This window comes from Stegastes partitus, unplaced genomic scaffold (assembly GCF_000690725.1).
Source record: "Stegastes partitus isolate 25-593 unplaced genomic scaffold, Stegastes_partitus-1.0.2 Scaffold1810, whole genome shotgun sequence".
Classification (NCBI taxonomy): Eukaryota; Metazoa; Chordata; class Actinopteri; family Pomacentridae; genus Stegastes; species Stegastes partitus.
Genome location: NW_007579541.1, coordinates 19,065 through 46,738, shown reverse-complemented (window position 1 = coordinate 46,738; position 27,674 = coordinate 19,065). Strand labels below are relative to the sequence as shown.

The window sequence follows — 27,674 nt, the reverse complement described above, 5'->3', positions numbered from 1 at the left end:
TCAGCTCTGAGATCTTACTTGTTTTCTGACTGAATTAATCTGCTGCGTCACAGCTATTTTAACGAGTTGTTTGTTAAGCAATGTAATGACAGTTGTCTTCTCTTGTTTCTTTTCCCCTCTTTCTTCAGACCCAGTGGATGTGTTACGGGCTCTGCAGGTTCCCTCTCTCCCTGAGGGTGTGAAGAAAGTCCCAGGCTTCTGCACATCCCGTCGCTCCGGCAGCCCCGATCATGCTTACCGCATCACCAAGAAGGCCCAGATCTCTGCCCCCACCAAGCAGCTCTTCTCAGGTAGGCTTCAACTGGACTGGACATCAAGTCGTTTAAATATTTGGAGCTGCTGCTCTGTTAATTGCCACACGATTGTTGATCACTGAGGCTACACAACCCAAATGTAAATATTTTATATAGGTGTTGCACAAAGAGGTTCTCCCAGGATTTATTATTGCACTTTCATAATGTTGACTGACCTGTGAGATTCTGTAAGATTCAAAGAAGATGACATTCAGACATCATCAGGGTTATTTTCTCAGATTTTAGGCATCTCTAAGCAGCACCACAGAAGAAAGCAGTTCACAGTTTCACAAGTTTAGCAGGTCACCTCATAATATGTCGTTATAAGAAATGCTCTAATAAGTGTGACGTACACGATTGTTTTACTGTAAATCCAACTGATTGAACAGCTTTTGATTTTGCTTTATTGGTATGGCCATTTTGTGCTGCAAGGTGGATCGGTGGTTAGCGCTGTTGCCTCGGAGCTAGAAGGTCCCTGGTTTACGTACCCCCCGCGACCCTAGAGAGGATTAAGTGGTGTATAGATAATGGATGGATGGTGTGGCCATAGTTAAGTAAAATACCACCACAGCAGTCAGTGCAAGGTGTACAACATAAAAATGGCATTTCAATAAATGTTAGGCTGTGCATGTTATTTCATAGAATAGTATCATTAAATCAAAATATGTCATTTAAATCAAATCACTGGTTTCCCCCCTGGCTGTTACATGCTGTGATCATATTTTGCTGCTTCCACTGAAATGTTAGATAAGTAAATATAGCTTCACTCTGATGATGTCTTACATTTGAACATTTCTGTTTAATGTTATTTAAAGAACTTGTTTTTTTTTCTGTAAAAGTTCCTACATGTTGGTAAAAAAAAATAGAAAATGAGAAAGTTAACATTCGTGTGGCGTACATTACGCTAAACCAGTGTCGCAGTGCAAAATGAGGTTTGTATTTAATATTTATGATGAATTCCAGTGTGAAACCTGTAATTATAATTTACAAGTTGCCACTTATGTTTGGATGTATTTTAAACTGAGGAGGTAAATGAGGCTGTTGTGCCTTCTGCTAGATTGCTCATGGATATAAAGTATAATTATGTGTTGCAGTGCAGAAGCTCAGTTAAACTGTGTGGAAGAAGCCGCAGCAAATTAACTTCAGAATACCGTCTGACAAGCAGGAGTGAGGAAAGAAAAGAGAAAGTACCACTTATGTGGTTGTGAAGAAATTCTCATAAGTCAAAGTTGATTTTCAGCTCACTCTGTGAGGTTTAGCGTTCCCTCTCCAGCTGTTCCCACCTGTTATTATGTGTTCACATCTTCTATGCCAGCTTCACATGGATCTAGATTCTGATATTTTGTAATCCTAGCTGATTTCTTACTTTAAGCGCTCTAAGATCATTTTTATTGTCATTTTCACATTTTGTGTTATCCCTCATTCAGCACTACTTCTCCAGCTGTTAATCTGTCACACTTGAAACTTATTTATTTTGCCTTCTCTTGCATCACTTTCACTTCTCTGCTCTTTGCTCTGGAACAATCACAGTCACTCTACACACCGTCTTCCAGGGCATACTTACAATTACGTCTTTGTATTTAAGAATGTGACTTGTGTCTCATTACTGACCTATTCTCTTTATTTTTTCTTTTTCTAAAACACCCACAAGCCACTTTAGATATGACACATGTTTATGCACTCCTCTCTCTCCTCCCATCCATCCTGTCCTTCATCCATTAGGTCGTTTCCCGGAGAACTTCTCCATCATGGCTCTGGTTAAGGCCCAGGCCGGTCTCCAGGCCTTCCTCCTGTCCATCTACAGCGAGCAGGGCATCCAGCAGCTGGGCATTGAGCTGGGACGTTCACCTGTTTTCCTGTACGAGGACCAGAACGGCAAGCCAGCCCCAGAGGACTACCCACTCTTCAGAGGCGTCAATCTGGCTGATGGCAAGTCAGTAACCAGCGACAACCAGTTTGTGACTGGTTGAGATGACATGATTGGGGTCATGCGGGTGTGAGTGGTTGGGAAACGTATGTGTGTGAGTGTTGGTCGGGAATTATATATGATTTGGTGGGTGTCTTGCTTTACTTCAGAGCTGTAGTCACATTACACATTTATTTGCCTGCGATTCCTCCTCCTTGTCTCTAGGTGGCATCGCATCGCTATCTCTGTTTCCAAGAAAAACGTGACACTGCTGCTGGACTGCAAGAAGAAGATGACCCGCGCTTTGCCCCGTGGCAACAACGCGGAGGTCGACACCAACGGCATCACAGTGTTTGGAGCTCGTCTGCTCGATGAGGAGGTTTTCCAGGTGAGGGAATTTATAAGCACGATCAGCAAGTGACAAACTGTGGCTGGGTGCTGGTTAAATGACAGTGAGTGCAACTTCAAAATCTGAACAGACAAATCTTGTTTTTGCTGATGCTTTATTTACCAAGCTGTTGCTATATCTGTTTTTGTTTTTTTTTTTTGCACAGGGAGACATCCAGCAACTGCTGATTGCCTCCAACCCTCAGGCTGCTTATGACTTCTGTGAACACTACAGCCCTGACTGTGACTCCCCTCTGCCCAAGACCCAGGCTCAGGACCCCAACACATACGTGAGTAAACATCACAAAACAAGTTTGTGCACAGACGTATGCAATCAAAATTTGCTCTTTTACACAAAAGAAAGCCAAACACGTGACCTCTATTGGGAATAGTTATCTGGAAGCCTTTCTGCAGAGTAGGGCTACTTGCCTTTTAAATTTTACATGCACTCTTTTACCAAGTGTAAAGTTTACAACAAGGGTTGTTCACACAAAGTAAACTCGCAGCTACACATGAATCCCATAGCGCTTTCAAGATTACTGAGTTGCAGAGTGAATAACCTCTAACTGTCTCTGCCGCTGTATGCTCCCAATTCATTCATAAAAGTGTAGGCTCATCTGTAGCTCCAATAAAGCCGACCTAAACAGAATCTGTGGACTTTGTTTACTTTTCTGGGGCATTTTTCAAAGATGAAATTACTTGGAGTCAGAAAACAAATCAGTTATTCACTAAATTGAATGGAAAACATGGAGAAATCTTAAAATCAGGAAAAGATACAAGCAGGAATATTATTGATATAAATTTCTGTAAAGATATAAATGATATAAATATAATGATAAATTTCTGTAAAGGCCATCAGAATGCCAGATCATGGTTGTCAATTACTAGATTCTTCTGGCAACTCCACTTTTCATCTTGTAAACTGGCACTATGGCCCAGTAGTTAGCAATAAAAAAAGATCCTTCAAACTTCTCTGTCAAGGTTGTTACACTGTCCTCCCGATGTTCCCTGGTTTCCCCTCACTTGGAAGTGTTAAAATGAACTGATTTGATTTGAAATTTAGTTTGAAAAATGTATTTTTTTGGTTTGGAAAGCTAGAATACTTAAAAATGTGGTTTTATAGTAAAAAAACAAATGCCGAATATACACCATTTCTCTGAAAATAAAGTCCACAGGTTGAGTTTGGGTCCTCTGATAATGTCATCAAAGTGCTGCTCCCCCTTTCTGTCTTCCTCACGCATCCTCGTCATCAGCAACAGTTTGTATCCATCCACTTTCCTCCTCACCTCAACAGTCTGTGTGTCCCTCAGGTCACTAAGGAAAGCAGAGGCATTGTCATATCATACACTTGTAAAAAAAAAAAAAACTGACACATTTTCTATCATTTTTGTACACTTGAGCTGTTACAGCAGTGAATTAGTCGTCACTGTTTTTTCCTCTATCGCAATGGAACACAGAAAGTTAGTAGAAAGAGGATGATACAAGCCAACATAGCGTCTCTCCCCATTTTTTTTCTCATGGATTGAAAGAAAGAGGACTGGTTCAGTACATCAAACATGCAAATGATGTTAAATTCTGATTGGTTTCCTGCTTAAATTGAGACATATAAGAATTTGGTTGGAGATGGCTTAAGGTGGAGCCTTACTGAGACTGGTTGTGCACATGACATGCATTGTAGGCTTTGCAAGCTCTCCCTCATTCTTTTTCTATCAAAAACATGCTGATATTTGGGAGCTGGCAGTTCCCTGACACTAGTTGTATCACAGAACTAAAGTAGCAAATGACTTTCATCTGCATTCATCCATCCGAAGTACATGAGCTTTGTTTTATAAGCCTGCATGCCTGATCTTAAACAAGTATAAATTGTCAGTCACTGTACAGAGCCCCGACGCCTCGTGTCCCAAACCCTGTCATGTTGATGCTGTTGAGATGACTGCTTTTTGAATGAATATAAATCAATGTGTGGTTTTATTCATTAGTTTCCACTATTGCTATATTTATTTTTGCTGTTTTCTCATTCATCAAGACTGCCTGTGTTGGGACATTTTTTTAATTTAAAGACTTTTAACCAGCCGCACAGACTCTCTGATGAATGGAAAAATGAAGGCTTTGCATTTTGTCATCATCCCCTTTGCTGTCTCCTGCCCCCTATCATTATGCCTTTTTGTCCCCTCTTGCTGTTTCGTGCCACATTCACCTCTCTTCCTCTTTGCCCTCATTTTATCCCCCTGTGGCCTCTGCAACCCCCCTTCATCCCTCCTCTTTTCATCTCTTCTTCATGCTTTCATGCACCTTCCTCCCTGCTGTCAACCCATCCCTATACCTTCCATTCTTTCCATCTTTCAATCCATCCATCCCTCCATCTCTCTCAGTACTTTGATGAGGAGCAGGATGACCATGAATATCCCTATTATTATGAGGAAACAACAGGCATTCCCTCCTCCTCTGCACCCCCCTCTCCCCAACCTGGGGCCCCCAACCAACAGGTAAAGAGGGAGCAAGAGAGAGGGAAAACACGAGCGGGGTTTGTGGAAGGGAAGGAGGATGAGAGAGAGAGGTATTTAAACAAAAAACAGTTGCATAATACATGATTGTTAGTTTGCTAAAATACTTGAGTGTAATCTAAATTCACATCCAACGTTTCCTTAAACAGTTGTTTCAAACGTTTCACTTTTAGCGCTCCACATGCCTCTCTCGTCCCTCATCACTCCATACCTCCCTCGTTTTATTTACATCACGCCTCTTCTATAATCCAGATTGACCTCTTACACATCCACCTAATCAACACCGTCTCCATCATACAGGATTAACTTTGCTCCTTGTGTTGTTTTTTGTCCTCATGTCATTTACGTGTTGTTATATATGTTCGTGTGTTCACATGTGGCCAAATGGGGGCACTGGGGCGGTGAAGGTGCAGCTGTGTTGTCATACACACACATGCAGTTTTCTCTCAGATCCTCATCCACTCAGTATTCCAGTATGCTCTCCTACTTTATATGTATGTCCTGTCCTCTTCTACCTTAAACCTAACCAAAATACCTTTTCACAAAGATCGTGAAAGCCTTTTGAGAATTCAAGGAGGAAAGGTTCCACAAAACTGTCTCAGTACATATCACAAGAACAAAGCTGTATGAAATTATCTCAACCATGTCACATGGTAAAGGAAATACCCTACCATTTGATTATCATATAAACTGGACTTTGTGAGACTGGTAAGACAGTTTATCTTAAATCTTCTGAGACTTAAATTTGTGGGTCTGTTGACATCACATATCAACACAATGGATTACATGATGACTGGTTGTTTTGTCCTTGATGACAAAGTGACCACATACAAATACCAATTAGAGAAAATGTCAGAGTAGCCACGTTTTAATCTGATCTTAAATAGTCTTGTAAGACTATAGGTGGGGTTTGTCACACCATGGGTGTTAAGTTGATAATCACAGAGCAACATAATTATTTGGTTTTCAAATGCTTTCCTGTGGTTGCCTGGAATTTCTCACACTCAGTGCATGTTTTTTTTGTGACAAACCCCACCCACTCAGCTTCACATTTCGTCACACAAAACTATTTGACCGGGCTACTTCCACAGGTGTCTGTATATCCTGTTACTTGCATGATTTCTTCAGTGTTTTGGAGGATGTCATTGCATGCACCTACTGTACTTCTGCATCCCAATTTTTCAGTCGATATGGGAATATTAATGCACATGTTTTTGTGTTGGTAAATACATTCATGGTTGCACATCTGACCTTTGTATGGCATACATGACATACATGTATGCCCCAGTCTGTCTCCTTTAAATCTGTTTGTTTATTGCATATCTGAGAAGTGTATATTCCCCTTGGTAGCCTGTTTTTCCTTCACACTATATTATTTGAGTTTTTTTTTTCTTTTTCTACAATTGTAATTGCATGTATTTGTATTTCAGCAGCATGTTTGGTAAGAATTAATGTACAGTATTTTTTATTTTTGTGGTTTTATGTGACTAACATGCACTTGCATGCCAGCCTGGCAACTATGCTTCTTCTATTGCATGGCTAAACAGCAGCAATCTTCTCTGTCTTACAGCTGGACTGCTTAGTGTGTTATAGCACCGCAGGTCAGTGCATCAGTGGCGTGTATGTTTTGTGTGTGTGCATGTGTGTCTTTAAATTCTGTGTGCGTGTGTTCAGCAGCCAGCTTTACCTGACCAGTCACACCCTCAGTGCCTCTGCCAAACCACGGCCTCCAGTTCTTATTTGCACATTGATGCTGCTTTGTCATTTAATATTGGGAATGGCATTACTGGAGAGATCAGCAAAAACATTTCAAATAACTTGATACAACTACATAAAATTTCTCAAATTCCTGTGTTATGTGAAATCAATGTTTTTTAAGTTCTTTATTAGATGTGTTTTTAAAACTTAACTATTATTAGATATTATTCCTCTGCTGTATCCAGTAATGCCTGTACAGTCTCAGTAAATCATCCGAGCCTTAGCCATCTTTATGTCATTGTTTCTCAAAACAACCACTCTTGTCTTTCTCTCTCCTTCTGTCCATCCCTTGTTTGTGCTTTTCACCCCCCTCCCAACCCCTCCATGTACTTGTATCTTCCACTCTCCCTCTGTGTCTTTGTCAATATGCACTTTTACATACCAAACAATCTCTCAACCAAACTAAAATCATGGCTATTAGAAGAAGACAGTCAATGGAAAAGCAGCCCCCACTAAATCCACCCCTGCAAAAGCCAAACCCACTCCACCTAAATCAGCCAAGACTGGACCATACAAACTTGTAGTCAAGCCACCTATGCCTACCAAAGCTCCCAAGTCTTCCACAGCCAAGCCATCCAAAGCAAAACCCACTGCAGTAGAGATCCTCTTGTCTAAAATCAAGCCAACTGCAGCGGCTAAATCTAAGCCCACAGCTGCCCCAGCTAAGAATGGCAATGGTAAACCTGGTGCTGAGAAGAAAGCAAATGGTGCAGCTAAAGCCAATGGCAATGGAAACGCATCAGCAACAAAATCTAATGGCAATGGCAAAGCTGCAGCTGAGGCCAAGCCTACAGCTGAGGCCAAAGTGAATGGAAACGGCAATGGCAAGGTTGTAGCCGAAAAGAAAGTCAATGGTAATGGAAATGCAAAATCCTCAGCAGAAAAGAAAGCCAATGGAAATGGAAAAGCCACTGTTGTGTCTAAGGCAAATGGCAATGGCAATGGCAAAGCTACGGCAGAGAAGAAAGCCAATGGAAATGGCAAAACTACCATTGAGGTTAAAGAAGTTAAAGTCAAAGTCAATGGCAAAGCTGAGAATAAAGTCAATGGTGAGGCTAAGGCTAATGTCAACACCAAAGTTACTACTGTGGTAGAAAAGAAAGCTGTTGGAAATGGAGCTACAAATCAGGCAAAAGTTGAAACCACTACAAAAACAAAGACTGAGAAAGTTGTTAAAGTAGAAAAGACTGTGGTCACTGCAGCTAAATCAGCTGTCAAAGTGGAAGCTACTAAGGCACCTAAACCCACAAAAGCCTCAAAACCAGAACCTACAAAAATGGCAAAGGTTGTGGCTACTAAAGCTCCAGCAGCAAAACTCCAAGGGAAGGCAGAGGTCAAAGAGGTTACCAAGGTTAAAACTGTGGTCACCAAAGTCCCTCTGGTCAAATCAACAGTGAGCAAAACAGTCAAGAGCATTGTCAAGAAGATTTCCATCCCAACGAAAGTAGCTCCAACATCTGCCCCTGTCCGGCCCACGCCACCCAGACCCACGAAATCCAAGGTTGTAGTGGACGTTAATGTCAAATCCCAGCACAAACCTTTTCCACCGTTTGGCAAGGCTGTGCTGAGTGGAACTGCAGTCCCAGCGAAGAAAAATACCAACGGTTATCAACAGGTACAACAGGAGGGCTCATGTTTGAGTCAGAATGTCCAGAGTTGTATGTTCCACCCTTCCAATCTCTATACCAGCTCTTTACATCATCCAGGATCTGCAACAAAATTTTTGTGAAAACTAATGTTTTTAATGTTGACAGTTTTGGATGACCTCCTATATAAACAGTTTGTTCTTTCAGTAAGTGGCTAAATTTTGATGCAAATCCCTGATGATGCAACAATCTGGTCTTCAGAATGGAAGTTGGTTCATACCAAGCTGGTCACTTTCTCCTCTGTTCATATATCATATGATCTTCACGATCACCCCAACTTCTCCATATGATATGGTACAGCGGTGCACATTGAAGCATGGCTAACTGTACAGTTTCATTGTTCTTTACTTCACTTGATACTCCTACCTTCAAGCTGCTCAGAACTGGATCTCAGAACCTGAATACGCTGCAGCACTCCATCTCTGTCTTTCCAGGGAAACCATTAATTACCAGTCAAATGAATGAGCATGGATTTCTATGACACAGAAACTAAGACTGAGAAAACACAAATACTATCACATTTTACACATGTGCAACACAACAAACAAACTCCCCTGTCACATTCTCTCTCTTTGTTTTTTAAGTACCTGTGTTTTCTCTCTGACATCTGTCTTCCTGTCTCGTCATATTTCGTATCAAATATGAATAAAGCAGCTTCACAGAAACTAAAAGCAAGCTTCAAGCATGCTTTTATTAGAAGTTCAGCTTCATTATGTAGTCTAATGTGAAGCCAACATGCTTCAAGGTAAAGAGACAATGAGGTCATGAGTGGGTTCTGGAAAATTTATAGCAGGGGATAACTGTTACTCTAAAACAGCTGAAGCATTTTCTGTGAGGCTGCTGATTGGGGTTGTCTCTCTGTTTTCTAGTCTTGGGTGAAACTAGACATCCCAAAGCATCAAGCTATGATGTTTTCATCTGATGGGATGGATAGAGGGTCCCATTTCTACTTCCAACAAGAGCAGACTTCATCCTTTCATGAATCTTGGCTTATGAGCTTTAAAAAGCTAAAATGGTTCAATAGCAAAATGAAAAGAAATCTCAGCCAAGTAGTCTCACTGACTCCCTAAATCTTGCATCTGGCAAAATTTATAGTCACTGAGATTCTGAAACAACCTGAAATTTCTTTTCTGAAATGAATCTTTACAACTATATTTAAAATGTGAGTTGCCATTAAAAGTTCTATGCCTCTGGCAACCACAATTTTATGATGTGTTCCATTTTCTTCTTTTAACTCATCGTCACCCAGAAGCAGACTTTGAACTAACCACGCTCTCCCAATCAAATCTGCTTACTTCCTCCCTGCTCCCCACTTCATGTCAACTTGACCAATCAGGATGTAGACACTGAATATTCTGAGGCTGGCCACACCCCTACAGAGACTGATTATTACTATGAGGAGACGGTCCCACTACCAGAGGGTGAGGTGATTGGACAAGACGAGAACTCTTTACAGGTAAAAAGAAAATGACACACTGATCAGTGACACACATCAAGGCATGACATAGTCAAAGAAGACCAAGAGAAAACATAAAAAGAAAATGTAAATTAAATCTCCAGATAGAATAATTTGCACACTAAAATACAACAGAAGTTAATAATCAACACACTGACAAAATCAAGAATAATCACCTTAATTCAAGAGATTTCCATCACCAAAGGGAGAAGATGAAGTTATACCTGTGTGGTGGTGAGCCCAGTCTTAACCAAGTAGTTTAACCAAGTAGTTAGAGCTCAGTTTCTCCCTTCACACTTTTCTAACCACACATCACTGTTTTGTTGGCACCGATGCCAAATGACAAGACATAAGAGAAAACCTCTTTCAAAAGAGAATGCACCACATTCATCTGCTTGTATCATCAAACATTGTTATGTGGTTCCCCTTTTCCCTAACAGCAAGATTCCTGTTTTGTTCTCATCTCAAGATCCCTTGTTGATCTGGCTGTCATCTTGACATAAGAACAAAAATCTTGTGAAAAAGGGATCCACATAAGAATATCTGATGTGCAGTTTTAACCGCAGCAACAAAGGGGGATGAATATAATGCATTCTTGTTTGAGAGAAAAATCTGACTGAACTAGAGAATACAGTAGTTGCTGATGGTTTCTTCACAGCCCTAAAGTATCAGAATTTGAGAATGAGTTTCTCACAGTTCTGACCTGTTTCTCACAGTTCATTTGTTTTGACAATAACCCATATTGTCTTCTTTACCATTTTATGTACATTAGCTAACTTTGATGACTGTGTTTTGTTTTCCAATTTTAATGGTCAGAATGTTTTTGCGACTGTTCTGGTGAGAAATTTTTGGTTTGTTAGGAAAAAAATGTAAACAGTATTGGTAATTTGTTGTGATACTGCTGGTACTATTCATGATTATATGAGATAACGGTACACCATAATCCACTGGATTCATTTGTTTTTAAAACATCCATGGTAAGTAAAAAGAAAAAGAAAATAACATAGAACTTGCTTTGCATAGCAGCAGCAGCCTGTTTTTACATAGTGTTTCATATCAGTTCTGTGTGTTCATGGACTATGCAAGCATAGCCTTGACATTGAAAGTGTCCTTTCTCTCCCTCTTTTCATACCAAAGTCTTAATGTTAGACAGTATACTTGGACAGATTTGGAGAAATCGATTGACCATCACACACAAGCTGATAATGATGCTTTGGTGAAAACATACCATTATAAGCTAAACCATAGATGATTAACAGCAGATTTAGGGTTGCAGGATAAATCTGCGAATCCTTAATTCACCCCACAGTCTGCCAGATGTCTTTTTGTTGTCTGTCCTTATGTCACTGTTTATTTACAAAAGGTAAGACTTATTTCTTTCCATATGCCTCCCTCTTTTACTCCCCCATTGAATCATTCTATATTTCTCTTTCACTAACATTTTCTCATCCTGCACACTTCTCCCTCCTCCTCTGACTGTTCCATCCTCCTCTTGCATCTTTATTTTCCTTTGCTTGAATCATTCTCTCGTGCCCCTCTATCTGTCCCGTTGCGGCTCTGATAAACCCAAACGCAGCCCCAGGTGGAACCAGCACTGGTGGGAGAGGAGGTAGATGCCACCAAAGCAGGCAGCGTGGGCGAGGAGGTCTTCACTGAGGAGTATGTGACTGGGGACGTGGGCCTCAAGGAATACGACTATTCCTACAGGGACTACAATGATCCATTACCAGAGACTGGAGAGGTTGATGCCAACATGGGCCCCGCCCTGTCCGCTGTGACAGATGAGGGAGGCGTAAGTTGTTTTGCTTCAAAGGCAAAAGAAATAGCCAAAAACACAAAATCACTTTCAACCAAATCTGAATCCTAGTCCTTGTTGAATTGTATTCAGTGTTCTCTCAAATGACTTAATTGAGGTTGCCTTGTGTCAAATGCCATTGTGTGCATTATTGTGTGTTTTTTAATACTCAGACCAATCAGTCTTTACCCATGATGAACTATTTTAGCATGTCATAGAAAGCTCTCGCTGAAAGGCTGACATACGGATGGGCTGTACCCATAATTGCCTTTGTGCTTTATTGTGAACTTAGATAGACCTAAAGGTTAAAAATGAATGTAGAAAGCTCAGCAGGATCAGCTGTAACTTTGACAGCAGTTGCTTATTTAGATGTGACTTCATAAATGAACCTTCACTCCACCCTTATATCAATTTTATCTTTACACATCTTTTAGTTTCCCACTCAGAGTAGGAGGGCCACCATAATATATATAAATGTAATTTTATACCAGGCAAGCTCAATCAGTCACAGAGAAACATGTTCGAATGCATTTCAAGGCCTAGTCTCTAGATCACTGGTTGAAATTGGTTTTATTTTATACAGTGTATACCGAGCAATCAGGACCCCAGGAAGTATTGCGATTACTGTTGTAGAAGCTACTAATAAGCCCAAACAGTAACTTGAACTGCCATATATACTGTATAAATGGTATTTGGAAGTGCAACAGTAATCAACTGCAAATGCCATTTGTGTCAGTGTATGGCTTCATTTAGTGGTGCTAAGCCCAGATGATTTAAAAACAGAGTCTACAGTAATGGACCTGCACTTTGGAGAACCACTGAATCTGGTACTTGGATGAAACCTTATGCCTTTATCACAAGCAAAACAGGTTTTCATTTTATCATTCTACTTTCAACTCTGGTATAGTAATGTTTGATATAATGTAGTAAACTCATGTGATTGTCTCTAAGAACTGACACATACTGTGAGTTGGTTTGTTTCTGTTTTTTGTTTTCGCTTTGTGTGTGTGTGAGTACCTCTATACTGACTGTGCTATGTTGTTGGCTACATGTGTGTTTTCCTCAGGCTGCCGTTAGAGGCCAGAAAGGAGAGAAAGGAGAGCCTGCCGTCTTGGAGCCTGTGAGTTACTGACTGTTTTTTTAGCCGCCTTTCCTGAACAGGTGTTTTCAGACCTGCTGAGCTTGTGACAGAAAGAAAAAAACTTTTGACAATCCTTTTCCAGAAGCTACAGGCACCAGTGACCTTCCAGTTTTGCTTTTTTAACTCCGAAGCATTTGCTCATCATTTAGCTGCTATAGCCACAGTAATCCAAAGATAGATCATGACATAATTGTAACACATGGCAGAATAAGCATACTTGTTCTGTAATAAAACTCAAGTAGGTAGGAAAGAAAGAAGGTGGGGATGCACAATACATACACCCAATAACGCAGAGCAATTTTTGCAGGAGATAGGGCCACCGCTGAAAACTCAGTTCTGCCTTGGGATTTTTGTCTTTCTGTGCTCTGCTTCGTATCACTGACTGTTTGCATGAAAATGGGGCTGAAAGAACGGCATTTATAAATCACGTTTAGAAACAGCGCTTATGAATGGTGTTTACAAACTTTACGGACAGCAAGGAAAAGGAGACTGTTTTTGATAGATTATCTGTAAGTTCAGCAAAATCCACCTATAAACAGACAGTACAAATATTCAATACTTAAGTGCTTGTAAACTTTGAGGACGAAACCAAATAGTCCCTTATTCTATCTGCCATCAGTACCTGTTCAGCAGCAGAGGAAGAACAGGAGAGAATGGCATGAGGTCTGAACCATCAAGTAGTTGAAGACTGTGCAACGTAGCTGTTGTGCTTTTTGTAGCTTATTTATGCTTGTCAATAAGGAGATAAGGTCTAGTATTGTTATTCTACATGTTGAAAAAATAAACAGTGGTGATAAACAAATTAGCAATAATTTTATGTCATTATTATTGTAAGGTTGATGGAGGCTCTCTGAGCTTTAATGGTTTATTTGAACAGTATACTCAGGATATACCTGTTGTTGTTTTTCCTCTTCACATTTCTTAATTTGTATTTATTTACTTAAAGATTACATGTTATTGTATCATTGTTGCTCACACTGTCTTGGTCAACCCTGACATTAATATTGGGGAATCCCTAGTAGAAGATGGCAGAAAATCAAAGTTTCTCAGTAAACCAGCAAAGAAACAGAACATGTTTCCATCTTTTATCAAGTGCATATTTCACTCCCCATGTGCAGCTCTTGAAAGGGACAAATCTTCCAGAAGGATTCAAACATGTTTTTTAGTTAAACGTAGTCATACTGGTTAAGCTTCATCGCAAACAAGCAAATGTTATCACTCAAAATCAGATGAGTCTGATTAATACAGTTATGATTTCTGTAATGTACAGACTTGCATCTTTCTATTCTCATGTTTTTGGCTTCACACATAACATTTTTGACTTATTTTGACTCTTGCAGGGTATGCTGATTGAAGGCCCTCCTGGACCTGAGGGACCTGCTGTAAGTCAATGAAGATTATTCTCTCGTTTTTTTTTTTGCTAAAAAACAGTACAAAACATTTTACTTCCCTCTACATATTATGTTACTACTTGAGTTTGCTATTCTAGGTCTGCACTTTAATTCTTTGAGGTATTAATTATTTTTGGCTCAGTAGGAGTGTAATATTCTTGTTTCTAGTAATAGGCAGTGCTCTGGCATGCACACTTCTCTATAGCAAGGTTGTGACATTTTTAAAAAGTATTTCTTGATTGTTAAGTATGTGGTATAGATTTCCTGTCCAACACTGAAATAGGCCTGCACTTTCCACTGAAGCATACTTTACCACTGCCTCTTCTCCGTCAGGGTCCTACCGGACCTCCTGGCTCTTCTGGACCTCCTGGCTCTGTTGGTGACCCTGGAGAGAGGGTGAGTGTTTTCTCTTTATCTCAAGAAGTGCAGGTTTGTAGAGACATTGAACCCATGCATTGCCGATTCTGAGTCATGACTGATTATAGTAGATGCGTTTTTCAAAAGTACATTTCATTTCTAATTATTTTTCTCTCGCCTGTGAGCTCATCTCTCCGTCTCTCCATCCTCCAGGGCCCTCCTGGTAAGCATGGCCTGCCTGGAGCTGATGGAGTCCCTGGACCTCCTGGAACCTCAGTCATGCTGCCTGTAAGTCAGCTGCAACATTTGTTCCTTCATCAGAAATCGGTACTCTCCAAGTGTTCTCCAACATGAACAAATGTTTTGTGGATACCTTTAAGATATTTGCCCATGTTCCATAGTAGGATTAATGCTGTATTGCCTGTACACATACCTGTTGTAATTGGTTGATGATGAGTTTTTTTTAAAAATATCTATACATTATCAGTGTTCTGATGCATAGTCTAAATGCTATTTCCTTTTCTTTTTGCAGTTCCGTTTCGGTCAGAGTGGAGGAGATAAGGGTCCTGTCGTTTCTGCACAGGAAGCTCAGGCAGCAGCCATTTTGTCTCAGGCCAGGGTCGGTATTCACTTTTCACAAACCCATTCCAGTTGTTTCTTCTAAATGATCATATCAGTGGATTGTTGACACTTTGCAGTTGCCCAATATTATTACAGTCTTTGTAAGGACTTGTGTCCATTGATGTATAAATAAATGTGATTTGGTAGATATTAGTAACTAATGCACTTATTTACCATGAATCTTACATGTTTGCTTTATTAAAACAGCCCTTTTGAAATTGCCAAATACTCCCAAGTACCTACTCAATTTATGATATGATGCATAATACATAGAATAAAATATGTATACAACCAGTTAAAACATTTATTTTTATATAGGTATTATTATTATTATTATTATTGTCAGTAATTACCTTCAGCGTATAATAAACTGCATTAAGAGTAGCAGTAAGCAACATAAACAAATTCATTATTCCCTTACTGAAGACATAGTACACAGATGCTGTTGATAACATAAAAATAACAGAGGAGACCTCAAGCCTACGAATCCATAACTTCATAGCAACATGGACCATTAGCTGATGTTCACATCCAGAAGGATTTACATGATTTACACCAGCATTATGTGCAGCCATGTGCTTCCATGATTGTTGATTTTGAGGTGTTGTTCTCTCCAGATGGCTCTGAAAGGACCTCCTGGACCAATGGGATTCACTGGACGCCCTGGACCCCTGGTATGTCACCTGTCATTTGAACCTTACCTGTTCATGTCAAGACTGGTTGTCATTGCTAACTGTTACTTTTTATATGGAGTTTTATCTAATAATATGTCTCTTTTACACATTTTTTTTTTGTTATTTGCAAAAACAGCTTTTATTTTGTTTCACTTTACATGACATCTTCATGAAATGTTTGACAGGGTTTTTTTAATATGCTTGTGTCTGTTTCAGGGAAGTCCAGGAAGTCCTGGTTTGAAAGGAGAAGGTGGAGACCCTGGTCCTCAGGTAAAACACCGACTGTAACCAGACGTGACCTCTGACCTCATTTCCAATATCATTTAACCAATTTGTATGTAAAATATTGCGATGAGCTGACTTTTACAATACTGTATTATGTTTTAATTGGATTCCCTTAGTTCAGATATATGAGATCACATGTATCACAGGCATCTAATTTATTTGTCAGGGACCCAGGGGACCCCAGGGTTTGCTGGGACCTCCAGGCAAAGCAGGAAGAAGAGTGAGTATAAACAGCCAGTGGTGTTTTTATTAAGTTGTTTGTTGTGTTGTTTGCCCACCCCAAAAATGACCAGTTTAACAAAGTAACTATTGTTTCTCAAATTGAATCAGGGTCTGCTACAAGTTAAATACATTACATAAGAAGGATTTGTTATATGGATTACTGCCATAAGAAGGTTTTGGCACCTCTAGAAGTCCAGGATAGGTTTTTGTGAAACCTCTTATAGTTCTGCTATAGTCTTGTCTCATATACCGTATTACTTTAAAACATGTTCTTCCTCGGCTCCTGACAGGGTCGTGCTGGAGCTGATGGTGCCAGGGGAATGCCAGGAGAGACTGGAATTAAGGTACCCTCTCTATGCATGCTGTATGCAAATCAGAAGTCCAAAATCACCATTAAGGCATCGGCTCCCCTTGGGATACCTTCTAAAATACTATGCATATTATGCATGTGTGTCTCTCATAGGGCGACCGTGGTTTTGATGGTCTTCCTGGTTTGCCTGGTGACAAAGGACACAGGGTGAGTCAAACAGACACAGTTGTAATATTAAGGAAATAGATCGTCCTTAATTATTTATGACACACATGACTTCTAATACTTAAATGTCTGCTGTTCTGGTTGCTCACTCCTTCACTCTTTCATCTTATCAGGGTGACACAGGATCAATGGGACCACCTGGACCTCAAGGAGAGGACGGAGAGCGGGTACATAGATATGAAAAGGAATCTGGAATGATTCCAAAAAATCAATTTCTTTGCGTCACTCCATATCTGTTAACCTGCATCTCTCCATCCTTAGCAAGTTCTTTCTGTTTGTTTGTAGGGAGATGATGGGGATGTTGGACCCAGGGGTCTCCCAGGTGAACCAGTGAGTGTTTCCATGACAATGCATCTTTTTTTTTTTTTTTCCATTTATATGGTATTTGTGTGCCTGCTGTCTGTTATAAATTGCTTCCTAACTATACCTCGTACCTTATATTATTACCTTTGCACCTGTTGTTTCATAGTAATCATACCAGTGATAGTTTAGGGGATCTTCACTGTAATTATGTGCAGCACAGTTACAGAAAGGTGGAAAGTGCAGCCAGATGCTTCAGGATCACAGAACGTAGTATTTTTAGGACAACAATTACCAATACATAACACTATGAAGTAGTAATTGCTTGCAAGAAACACAAGAATGACAGTTCCCCTTTTGGTACTTGGTTTAAGAGTTTGTTCTTAAACAGTTTATTTTTGCTCATCGCATACCCATAAGTTGTCTCTTTTTATAGATTTTTTACATACACCTCCATTTCTATTAGGACGTCTCCACTATAATACATGGTTTTACTGCCTGATCTTGGCTTGCATGTGTGTGTGTGTGTGTGTGTGTGTGTGTGTGTGTGTGTGTGTCTGTCTCTTATGTGTTCTTCTGTGTGTGTTTCTAGGGACCTCGTGGTTTGCTCGGACCTAAAGGTCCTCCTGGAATCTCTGGACCTCCTGTGAGTAAAAACAATGTCAAACCACACTATACTGCTATGATTTTAGCACTATTGTTTTATCCCACTCTGACCACCAAACACCCACAAGCACCTCCTGAAACAACACGCTGTAGTCACATATAAAGACGGGGATATCCAACAATCTAAAAATGAACATGTTGTGTTCCCACAATCTCCTTAAAACAACGGCAGGATACTCAGCAGAAGCCATGGTTCAGGTAGCCAAGTCCCGACTATCCATTTGACACCCATTATATATATATGTACGAGAGCTTTTGGCTGAAGTGGTAGAGCTTGGCTTGTAAAAGAGCATTGCACTACAAGGCTAAAATGAACAGAACCAAGGATATTGTGTTTTTATGCCAAGCGTTCCTTTTGTTTCCATGTCAAAACCTCATGCCTGCTGACTGTTCACATCTAGTTAGGTGATTGTGGGTTGTGTTGATAACAGTTTGTGTAGCTTTAAGTTGCTAACCTCACATAACACTGCTGCAGAGGCCTGATAATGTCACTTTTTTCATTCCACTCCCCCACATTTATTCATTTTCAAACATGTTGGTCTTCACAACTAACGCTACCTCAAGTGATGTTTCTCATTTACAAAAGGTTTTGTGCAGTTCTTAGACATTTATGTGTAACACTTCTCCTTTAAGCAGCGCATTGTAAGTGCCTGCTAATTTCCACAAATGTAAAGACACTAATGACTTCATCAACATCTATAATTTGCTGTGAGTAACATTGAGCAAGACACAAGCAAGGATAATTGTAGTTCTCACTGCCAAAAGTGCTATGGATAGAAGTTGACACTTGAGTGTGTTTGTTATTAAAATATGAGCCTGTGTGTGAGCTGTTTTTTAATTTTTGTCCGTTCTTCTCTTTTCAGGGTGTTCGAGGAAACGATGGACCCCAAGGTCCCAAAGGAAACTTGGTCAGTAACCGCTATGATTACCTTGTGATCTAAACATTTACTTTTGAATCTACATATAATTGAATATCGTTGAGAACAGTTCAAATCAGAGCTCAATACAATAACTTTTAAAACTTATCTCATGGGTAATTCTACATAGATTCTGACTTATTCTATTGTTCCTGACTTTGCCATGTTGTTTCCTTTGAATGAATCATCACTTTATCTTCTTCTGTTTCTGTCTTTCAGGGTCCCCAAGGTGAGCCAGGACCTCCAGGTCAGCAGGGAACTTCAGGAACTCAGGTGAGGCTGAGAACAGTTGGCCAGTGTCACCTGCCTGTGAAATGAACCTCTTTCACTAAGTGGCTTTGTGCTTTGTACATGAGCTTGCACACAAAGATAATAGAAAACTGTAATGTTGACAATGTGTTTATTCCACACATTAAGCAAATGTCACAAATGTTGTTTTTATTTATTTTTTCAGGGAATGCCAGGACCTCAGGGAGCCATCGGACCTCCTGGAGAGAAAGTAAGAGACCCGACATTTATTGTAATACAAATACAATTATAAATACAAGTTACTCTGTATCAAAAGTATAGTAAGATATCAAAAGTTAAGTTCTCTGGCAACATCTATTTCACAAGCAACAGACGTATATTAGACTGGCCGGGATGGACTTTCTGTTTTTGCTTGTTAGACTTTCATCACTTATTAAAAAGAGGTGAGACTTTTGCAGGACATTCCGCATCCTGAAGTTGTCGCATTTTTTGTATTTACAAAAATACTGTTTGTGTGAGTGACACATAACGTAGTGAATGATTTTACAAAAGTAAAAATCAGTTAGATGTAAGTATGGAAGATGTTTGTTTAACGTGACAGGATAAGCAGAAGGTTCTTTAAAATCTGTGTGTGTTTCATTTATATATTTTTTGTCATATAAGATACTCACATATTCCATTTTGCATACTTCAAAAACAAATGTTCCAGAGAGTAACACTAAAGCAATCTTTAAAGATTTTTTTGAGAATTATTTTCCATCTACCTTGACAAATAAATAACTCACAAGATGAATTATGAAATTTTCATTCAGAGGGTCTGGACGTTACGAGCAGATGCACCTTTATCAAACATTTTATCTGTTAGATGTAACATAGCATGCAGTGTATAGCATCTCTACCACCCTGCAATTTAATATAGAAGTACTGTTTGGTGATGTTTTTTTGGTGTCCATCATTTCTGTGGACTTTTAAACATCAGAAGACGAATGTCACTCTCATACCTGTCAGTTAAATATGAGGCTACATCCAGCATTGGATTAACTTCACATACTGGAAACAGCTACCATGACTCAGTTCACTTCCTAAACAAACTTCACGCAGCACCTGTAGCATTAAACAACTGTGAAAATGTGCCAGTGGTTTCAGCACTCTTTATAGAATGCCCCATCGTACCATGCATCTAATCACTGATCAGTGCACTTTGGTTTCACTCATAGCTCAGTCATACAACTCATACATGTGTGGCACCTGTCTGCTAGAAAGTTATAAAACCTACAGAGACCTTCATCCAGCTCAGGAGAAGCGAAATGATACAGTCAGATTCATTGTCTGCTTATCTGTGATGTAACCTAAAGTGCATCTAGATTTTAATCAGATGTAAGATGCTTGATATAAGGACTATTTAACTGGTGACCACCCTTTCTTCTTCTCCAGGGTCCCACTGGAAAACCAGGTCTGCCAGGAATGCCTGGAGCTGATGGCCCTCCTGTACGTTTGCCTTTTTTCTTTTTTCTTTTTATTGTTACAGCTGAACTAAGTTGAATCCATCAACACTGGATATCCTTCCTAAGACTTGAGCTCTCTGTCCTTCCTTCTCAGGGTCACCCAGGAAAAGAGGGGCCTACTGGCACCAAAGGAAACCACGTGGGTGTCAATCATAACTTTGTCATACCAAACTTAGTGATTATGACTCAAAGCAGGAGAAATGTGTTGTATCTGAAACCTTTTTAGTCAAATGTGCACTTACTGTAGGTTTTTTTGTGCAGTTACTCTAAGTGTGTGTTTGTGGTTGTCGCTATTCATTTAAAAATAACACACATATTTACTTTAAGGTACATATTGTGCTCTAAACTTGCCCTTTCTTTGGCCTTATCTAGGGTCCCAATGGTCCCCAGGGAGCTATTGGCTATCCTGGCCCTCGTGGCATCAAGGTGAGTGCATTTAATTGTAGAATCAGTTAATATAGATATTTTTCTAATATTTTGTACTGCTTGAACCAATATTCGTTTCTGAGGAGTGGGTTTAGTATTGCATGTGCAGATAGACTGAACCAGCATTGTATTCCTGAGCCTTTTGTTGCACTGATTATGTAATAATATGATTTCAGGGAGCTCAAGGAATCCGTGGATTGAAGGGCCACAAGGGAGAGAAGGTCAGTGATTCGTCACAGTTCAATACTTTAAAATGTACTGACAGCTGAATTTTTGAGTCAGTGCACAATAACAGTGTGTTAAATAAACAGGACACATTCAGGTGTTTGTGTAAAAGACTTTTGAAGTTTAAATTGATCATCAGTTTGAGTTTATGTACAACTGTGTTCTTTGTTTTGGTTTGTTTTTGTGTTTAGGGAGAAGATGGTTTCCCAGGAATTAAAGGAGATTTTGGTGTCAAAGGAGAGAGGGTAAGATGGAATATTGGAGTAGCTGGTTGGTTGGTTTAATTAATAATAATGGTATAATTAATTATAATAATGAGAATAATGAATGGATGAATGAGGGATTATGATGATTAATGTGTTCATCTTATTCCCCAACATTTTTTCTATATTTTCTGAGTTATTATTCAACATGTATATTGCATAGATTTATTCTGAATGGTTTTGTTTTGCCTCTTGCTGGCAGGGTGAGCTGGGAGTTCCAGGACCCAGAGGAGAGGATGGTCCAGAGGGGCCAAAGGGTCGCATTGGACCCCCTGGTGAGATTGGACCTCTTGGACTGGTTGGAGAGAAGGTACGACTTGTTTAATCTCAACAGGATTACACCGTTTGCTCCATATTCTTCAGGATACAATTTCCTACTTTATTATTCATTTAAAGTGAAATTGTGACTTTCAGGTTTTTGCTCCACAAAAACGGATTATTTCCACAAACTTTCCATTTTTTCAAAATTGTAAAGGAAATGTCACTGTGCTGCCCTCTTGTGGTTGTATCCGTACTTCAATGAAACAGATGTGACAGTTTATTTTATAATTATTGTGAAGGTGTATTTGATAGCTATTTAGTTTTCTCATGAGATTTTCGGGGGGATTTCAGATTCTGCCATTTACTTAAAGTTTCTGCAAGACATTTTGTGATAAATTTAATTACAAGATAGTGTGAATACAGCACATCTGAGCATAATATCAGTTTCTTCATATTTACATTTGGCGTTAAGGGTTAAACTCTTGAATTTAAGCACATTGTGATGCAGTTTGTTGTGATTAATGATGTCAAAATGTGTTTCCAGGGTAAACTTGGTGTACCTGGACTTCCTGGATATCCTGGAAGACAAGGACCCAAGGTAAGAAAAGCACACATACAACATCTATTATTCACACTGACTCATTTTTCCATCCAGGATGAGTTCTTTCTCACACGAGTGCTCACCAGGTTTCCATGGGATGCTAAACAGTATTGATGCTGGTTTGTTTTAGGGATCTCTTGGATTCCCTGGATTCCCTGGTTCAAACGGCGAGAAAGGAACAAGGGTAAGATGGTGATTCAGTGGAAGAGTTTGCTTCACAAGTCAGACTAAGTTTGTGAGCAACCAATGTGCAGTTTCACTCTGTGTAATTGTGTCTGTTTTTTTCTTTCTTTCTTTCTTCAGGGCCTTACTGGCAAAGCAGGACCAAGAGGACAAAGAGGACCAACGGTACAATTTCACATTTATTCATTCATTCAGTTTCAAAAGCTGTTTAGCTCAGTGTTTATGTCAGCTAGCGGTGTTAAACAGTAACTCAAGACCAGCACAAAAAGCAGAGTTTCACTGTCCGTTTCACATACGTCACCACTAAAGACGCTGGCCGCAGTGTGTGATGTCAGGGTCCTGGAGTTCACCTGTACAGGGTTAGAAAATAAACCACCAGAGGCCAGCAGAGACGAGATTTTCAGAGCACATTGAGTTATTCTTTAAGCACTGATTTAACATGAGTTGATTAATTATTCAATCATTAGTAAAGTCACAGGAAGGGTTAGGGTTAGGGTCACAGGAAGTATCACATTTACATCATTTTGATTGTCATTTGTAAGACTTTTTTTGTGTGACCATCAGGGCCCCAGAGGGCAGAGAGGACCGAGGGGCGCAACTGGGAAACCAGGAGCAAAGGTTTGTCTGCACAGCGCACTTATCCAAATTGTGCTTAGAAACACTGTATAAACGTTGTGTAGTATACTTTCCTATTGTTGAGTATTTTAATGATTATTCTTGTCAATGTTCATGTTCTGTTATTGCTAATATCACTGTCTATATTATTATTATTACTCTATATTTATATTGTACCAAAATCTCAAAGCTGGATATATTGATTGATGTTTTTTTACTATATTTTTTTTCTACAATGTACAATAATTTTTTTCTACAATGTACAATAAACAATTCAAATAAATAATAATAATGAATAATAAATAATAATGCAGCACATTTTTTTATATTTTAGGCACATTTTTATCCTCAGAGAACTATTATTTGCCATCACTACCAAAAACACTGGAAGCCATTTATTTTTTTATTTTGATATTTCTCTAGACCTTTTCCTGAAAGTAACTTGGCTAAAAAAATTGTTGAAACTTATCTTGAGAGACTAGATATATTCAGGAACAATAGTCTGTGATCTGGAACATATCTTCTTTTATTTATTTAGTTTTTTATTTTTATTTTTGCCTATCAGGGAACATCTGGAAGTGATGGCCCTCCTGGTCCTCCTGGAGAGAGGGTGAGCACTTTATTTTTGGAAATCATGTCCTGCTGCTCAGCGTTCTGTTAAAGCTTCCATTCAAATTTGTACCCATAGATATATTTTTGTAAGACATTGAACTGTTCCTACGATATTCTTACGTGTTCTTATTATACCTCATTTCATCTAACCAGGGATTGCCTGGACCTCAGGGAGCCAACGGTTTCCCCGGACCAAAGGGACCTCCTGTAAGAAAATATTTTTTAATATCAGTTTCTTTCTAGACTGATTGTAGGTAATGTGCACATTGAAGGTGGTGTCCCTCAGCTGTTCATTGGAGTTCTTTATTCCATCACTGTCCTCAGTCTTACTTTGGTGTTTACTTGTGGTTGTTTGGAAGAACACTGATAAATTGAATTAACTATGGCAATGTTTCCTCTCAGGGACCACCAGGAAAGGATGGACTGCCTGGACATCCTGGCCAGAGAGGAGAAGTTGTAAGTTTGATTGTTTTGTTTTTACTGCTCTTCCTGCCCTTAAAGATGATTCCACTTGATTAAATTGACAGCTGATGAAGGTTGAACAAACCAAAACACTGTAAATTATTATTCCAGCAGCAAGTGAGACAGTTCTTGTTAATTTTCCCATTTCTATTCATAAATTCGCTTGTTCAGGGCTTATGGAAGTAATTTTATTCTGTGAAGAACACACTGTTTACATAGATCCATCATGATGACACCCGTTGATTGTTGGTCAGATTCTCCATCAGTCTTGGTTGATCAATGCCAATGTAATGAGCCTGTGAAGTACTGACCTATTGCTGAATATGTGGTGCATGAACACAGATAGTTAGCCACAGCACCCGTTTCTACACTGTTTTATTTTATTTTTTTTAAGAGTTTGCTTCCTGGAGAGTAACCATCTGTTCAAATTTTACTGCATATGTTTATGTTCCTCTATGTTTTAAATGGACAAATGATCAGGGGAAAGCACTCTTTCCTTTAAAACTGTTGCTTCATTCCTGTTGCACCTCTACTTTAGTCAGTCAGTTAATGAGATTGTGATAAAGGTTGTGAGAAGAGTTGTTTTTGATTTGAGATATGGATTACAGGTGTTATGATGCATCTCAGCAGTAGTGAGGAGGTTCTGTATTTTGTAGATTATCTGTTAACTGAGATTTTCTCCTTCAGGGTTTCCAAGGAAAAATGGGTCCACCTGGGCCTCCTGGAGTTGTTGGACCTCAGGTGAGTTTTTAATCATGGGGCAGAATTTTCTCATCAGTGGTAGAGTAAATCACATCATATGTCATAACAACACAACTTCCTTTTCCTCCTCTCCGCACTTTCTGTCCATGTTCATATCTGACTTCTTTGCCCTTCTGCTTCATTTCTTCCAACATCTTCCTCCTCCCTCTGTTCTCTCCATCTCCACCCTCCCAGGGTCCATCAGGAGAGACTGGTCCAATGGGTGAGCGTGGCCATCCCGGACCCCCAGGTCCACCTGGAGAGCAGGGACTTTCTGGTCCCTCAGGAAAGGAGGGCACCAAAGGAGACCCTGGACCCCCAGGAGGCCCCGGTAAAGACGGACCTCCAGGACTGAGAGGTTTCCCCGGAGAGAGAGGACTACCTGGAACCCCTGTGAGTATCACCGAGATGAAGAGAGATAGATGGCATAAAACTTTATTGATCCCAAAGGAAGTTCTTTTGCCAGATATTCCTCAGAAAACTAAATTACATACCATGAGAAATGCAGTGGAGAGTAAAAAAGCAGTAAGATACAGATACAATACATTACTGAAAATGAAAATAAGGACACTAAATGAAAACTAGAATAGAAAAAGGAATAAGTAAAACTGCCAGTGATTCTGAGACGGTAAAGTAACATCAGACATCGTAAGGAAAATTAAAATTAAATTGAGTTATTACACGATAAGAATATATTGCACATAAACTTTAAATGTTGCACATAAAATTAAAATATAATAAGAGAATACTTTAATCAAACAATTGGCATCCAGTTAATAATAACTTTTTCTTTTTTTAAGCGAAAAAAAAAAACCCTATGGATAAAACTGTTCAGCTGAGGTGAGATGAAAAATGTTCATTATTCTGGTCTTTTCTTCAGGGCGGTGGTGGACTGAAAGGAAGTGAAGGACCTGCTGGACCTCCTGGACCTGCCGTATGTTCTAAGCTCTATAATTTTGTTCATTTTTATAAAATTTCCATGGTGCACTAATATACAGTTATAATAGCAAAGGGTTTAGCCTACTTTGAGTTTGGTCAGTGCTTTCATTAGTATTTGTTGATCGTTATGACTAATTTTGAGGGTCTTCTTAATTTTTCGAAATCGTTGAATTGATTGTCACAAATCATTCTATTCTGTAGCTCATCCAACTTAAGAGTGGAGTCTTCACATAATAAATGCCTGATGTAATCTGTACTCTCTTTTATGTGCTTTTCTAGGGGTCTCCTGGTGAGAGGGGAGGCGCTGGTACTGCTGGACCTGTTGGACCCCCTGGCAGACCAGGCCCTCAGGGGCCACCTGGACCTGCTGGAGAGAAGGGAGTTCCTGTGAGTGTTCTGGAGGTTTTCCAACAATTTGCAGCAGCTCGCATTTGACTTGATAACAAGAACAAAATTCTAAAGACATTGTCCAGCTAAAGAGAAAATCTTAACAGCTGATTCCCGTTTTTCTTTCTCTCCTGCTAAGGGTGAGAAAGGCCCTATTGGCCCAGCAGGTCGGGATGGAGTGCAGGGTCCAGTGGGTCTGCCTGGCCCCGCCGGACCACCTGGAGTCCCCGGAGAGGATGGAGATAAGGTCAGCATTTCAAAGTAACCTTGTTAATCTGCCCAGTAATGTATGGGTGGAACATTTCATCTGGACAGGCGATGCATAAATGACACAAGTCAGGTAGAGAATATCCTTCTCTATTATCCTCAGGCCTGTCAAAAGAATCATCAGACAAAAGCCTAACAGGACTGGTGCTGTTAATATTTGCCAAAGTCTAGTATGGCTTGGTGTGTAAAGTACTACAATGTGTCTGTTGTTTCAGGGTGAAGTTGGAGAACATGGTCAGAAGGGTGCCAAGGGAGCAAAAGGAGAGCATGTAAGTGGCTTAACTTATGACCTAATATTTATTTTCTGATGGTAATGCTCACAATGTAATGCTTATAGAAAACTGTCTAATGAAGGTCTTTCTTTTTTTTTATCGTATCACTGCTGTTTTGTTGCTTCTTTAATGCTTGTTTGTTGTTTGTCGTTAGGGTCCTCCTGGTCCACCCGGCCCAATGGGTCCCGTCGGTCAGCCGGGTCCTGCTGTAAGTAGAAAAATGAAGGAAACATCAGCTAGCAATGTGAAATTTGTTGCAGGAGACTTTTACATCATAGTACACCAAAGATACCAATATGATGAAGGTCTTTGCAAAATGGATGTTTAGTTGTATGAATTCACTGATCGTTACTGTTCTGATTAGAACACTGTTTAGAGCTTTCTGTCACTATCAGGGATAGAAGAAGTTCATATTTTCAGCTAACATTTGCTCATCTCCAGGTCTTTATCTGTGTTTTTCCTCCCCTGTGGTGCAGGGTGCTGATGGAGAGCTCGGACCGAGGGGCCAGCAGGGGCCTTTTGGAGCTAAAGGTGATGAAGGAACTCGAGGATTCCCAGGAGCCCCAGGACCAATCGGGCTACAGGTAAAAACAAGAAGTCCCAATATGTAAATCAGAGGCAGGCAAATCTTTGTTAAAGCTTCATTGTAGACTTTGATGGAAATATTTTGAATTTTTAAGCTAAGTTGCTATGCTAAGCTGCTAAGATAACTTTCACCTTCGTCCTGCAGGGCTTGCCAGGACCATCTGGTGAGAAGGGAGAGACGGGAGATGTTGGACCTCTGGTGAGTTTCAGAAATTCATGATGACTGT

At 39.8% G+C, this 27,674-nt stretch overlaps 1 protein-coding gene across 1 annotated transcript in view; it reads left to right on the top strand.

The window, feature by feature from the left end:
- The window catches only part of col11a2 (collagen, type XI, alpha 2), a 47,632-nt gene that overhangs the window by 12,707 nt on the left and 7,251 nt on the right, over positions 1 to 27,674 (top strand). The window contains exons 2-46 of the mRNA XM_008302407.1: positions 129 to 290; positions 2,016 to 2,226; positions 2,425 to 2,587; positions 2,754 to 2,876; positions 4,959 to 5,072; positions 9,831 to 9,950; positions 11,533 to 11,742; positions 12,812 to 12,865; positions 14,227 to 14,268; positions 14,611 to 14,673; positions 14,848 to 14,922; positions 15,167 to 15,253; positions 15,873 to 15,929; positions 16,146 to 16,199; positions 16,381 to 16,434; positions 16,727 to 16,780; positions 16,900 to 16,953; positions 17,085 to 17,138; positions 17,257 to 17,301; positions 17,864 to 17,917; positions 18,801 to 18,845; positions 19,074 to 19,127; positions 19,309 to 19,353; positions 20,538 to 20,591; positions 20,703 to 20,747; positions 20,981 to 21,034; positions 21,211 to 21,255; positions 21,451 to 21,504; positions 21,725 to 21,832; positions 22,328 to 22,381; positions 22,515 to 22,568; positions 22,688 to 22,732; positions 23,132 to 23,185; positions 23,748 to 23,792; positions 23,948 to 24,001; positions 24,197 to 24,250; positions 24,944 to 24,997; positions 25,193 to 25,390; positions 25,878 to 25,931; positions 26,216 to 26,323; positions 26,463 to 26,570; positions 26,806 to 26,859; positions 27,017 to 27,070; positions 27,339 to 27,446; positions 27,593 to 27,646. Coding sequence (XP_008300629.1) covers positions 129 to 290; positions 2,016 to 2,226; positions 2,425 to 2,587; positions 2,754 to 2,876; positions 4,959 to 5,072; positions 9,831 to 9,950; positions 11,533 to 11,742; positions 12,812 to 12,865; positions 14,227 to 14,268; positions 14,611 to 14,673; positions 14,848 to 14,922; positions 15,167 to 15,253; positions 15,873 to 15,929; positions 16,146 to 16,199; positions 16,381 to 16,434; positions 16,727 to 16,780; positions 16,900 to 16,953; positions 17,085 to 17,138; positions 17,257 to 17,301; positions 17,864 to 17,917; positions 18,801 to 18,845; positions 19,074 to 19,127; positions 19,309 to 19,353; positions 20,538 to 20,591; positions 20,703 to 20,747; positions 20,981 to 21,034; positions 21,211 to 21,255; positions 21,451 to 21,504; positions 21,725 to 21,832; positions 22,328 to 22,381; positions 22,515 to 22,568; positions 22,688 to 22,732; positions 23,132 to 23,185; positions 23,748 to 23,792; positions 23,948 to 24,001; positions 24,197 to 24,250; positions 24,944 to 24,997; positions 25,193 to 25,390; positions 25,878 to 25,931; positions 26,216 to 26,323; positions 26,463 to 26,570; positions 26,806 to 26,859; positions 27,017 to 27,070; positions 27,339 to 27,446; positions 27,593 to 27,646 — 3,506 coding nt within the window. The remainder of the gene's footprint in view (positions 1 to 128; positions 291 to 2,015; positions 2,227 to 2,424; positions 2,588 to 2,753; positions 2,877 to 4,958; positions 5,073 to 9,830; positions 9,951 to 11,532; positions 11,743 to 12,811; positions 12,866 to 14,226; positions 14,269 to 14,610; positions 14,674 to 14,847; positions 14,923 to 15,166; positions 15,254 to 15,872; positions 15,930 to 16,145; positions 16,200 to 16,380; positions 16,435 to 16,726; positions 16,781 to 16,899; positions 16,954 to 17,084; positions 17,139 to 17,256; positions 17,302 to 17,863; positions 17,918 to 18,800; positions 18,846 to 19,073; positions 19,128 to 19,308; positions 19,354 to 20,537; positions 20,592 to 20,702; positions 20,748 to 20,980; positions 21,035 to 21,210; positions 21,256 to 21,450; positions 21,505 to 21,724; positions 21,833 to 22,327; positions 22,382 to 22,514; positions 22,569 to 22,687; positions 22,733 to 23,131; positions 23,186 to 23,747; positions 23,793 to 23,947; positions 24,002 to 24,196; positions 24,251 to 24,943; positions 24,998 to 25,192; positions 25,391 to 25,877; positions 25,932 to 26,215; positions 26,324 to 26,462; positions 26,571 to 26,805; positions 26,860 to 27,016; positions 27,071 to 27,338; positions 27,447 to 27,592; positions 27,647 to 27,674) is intronic.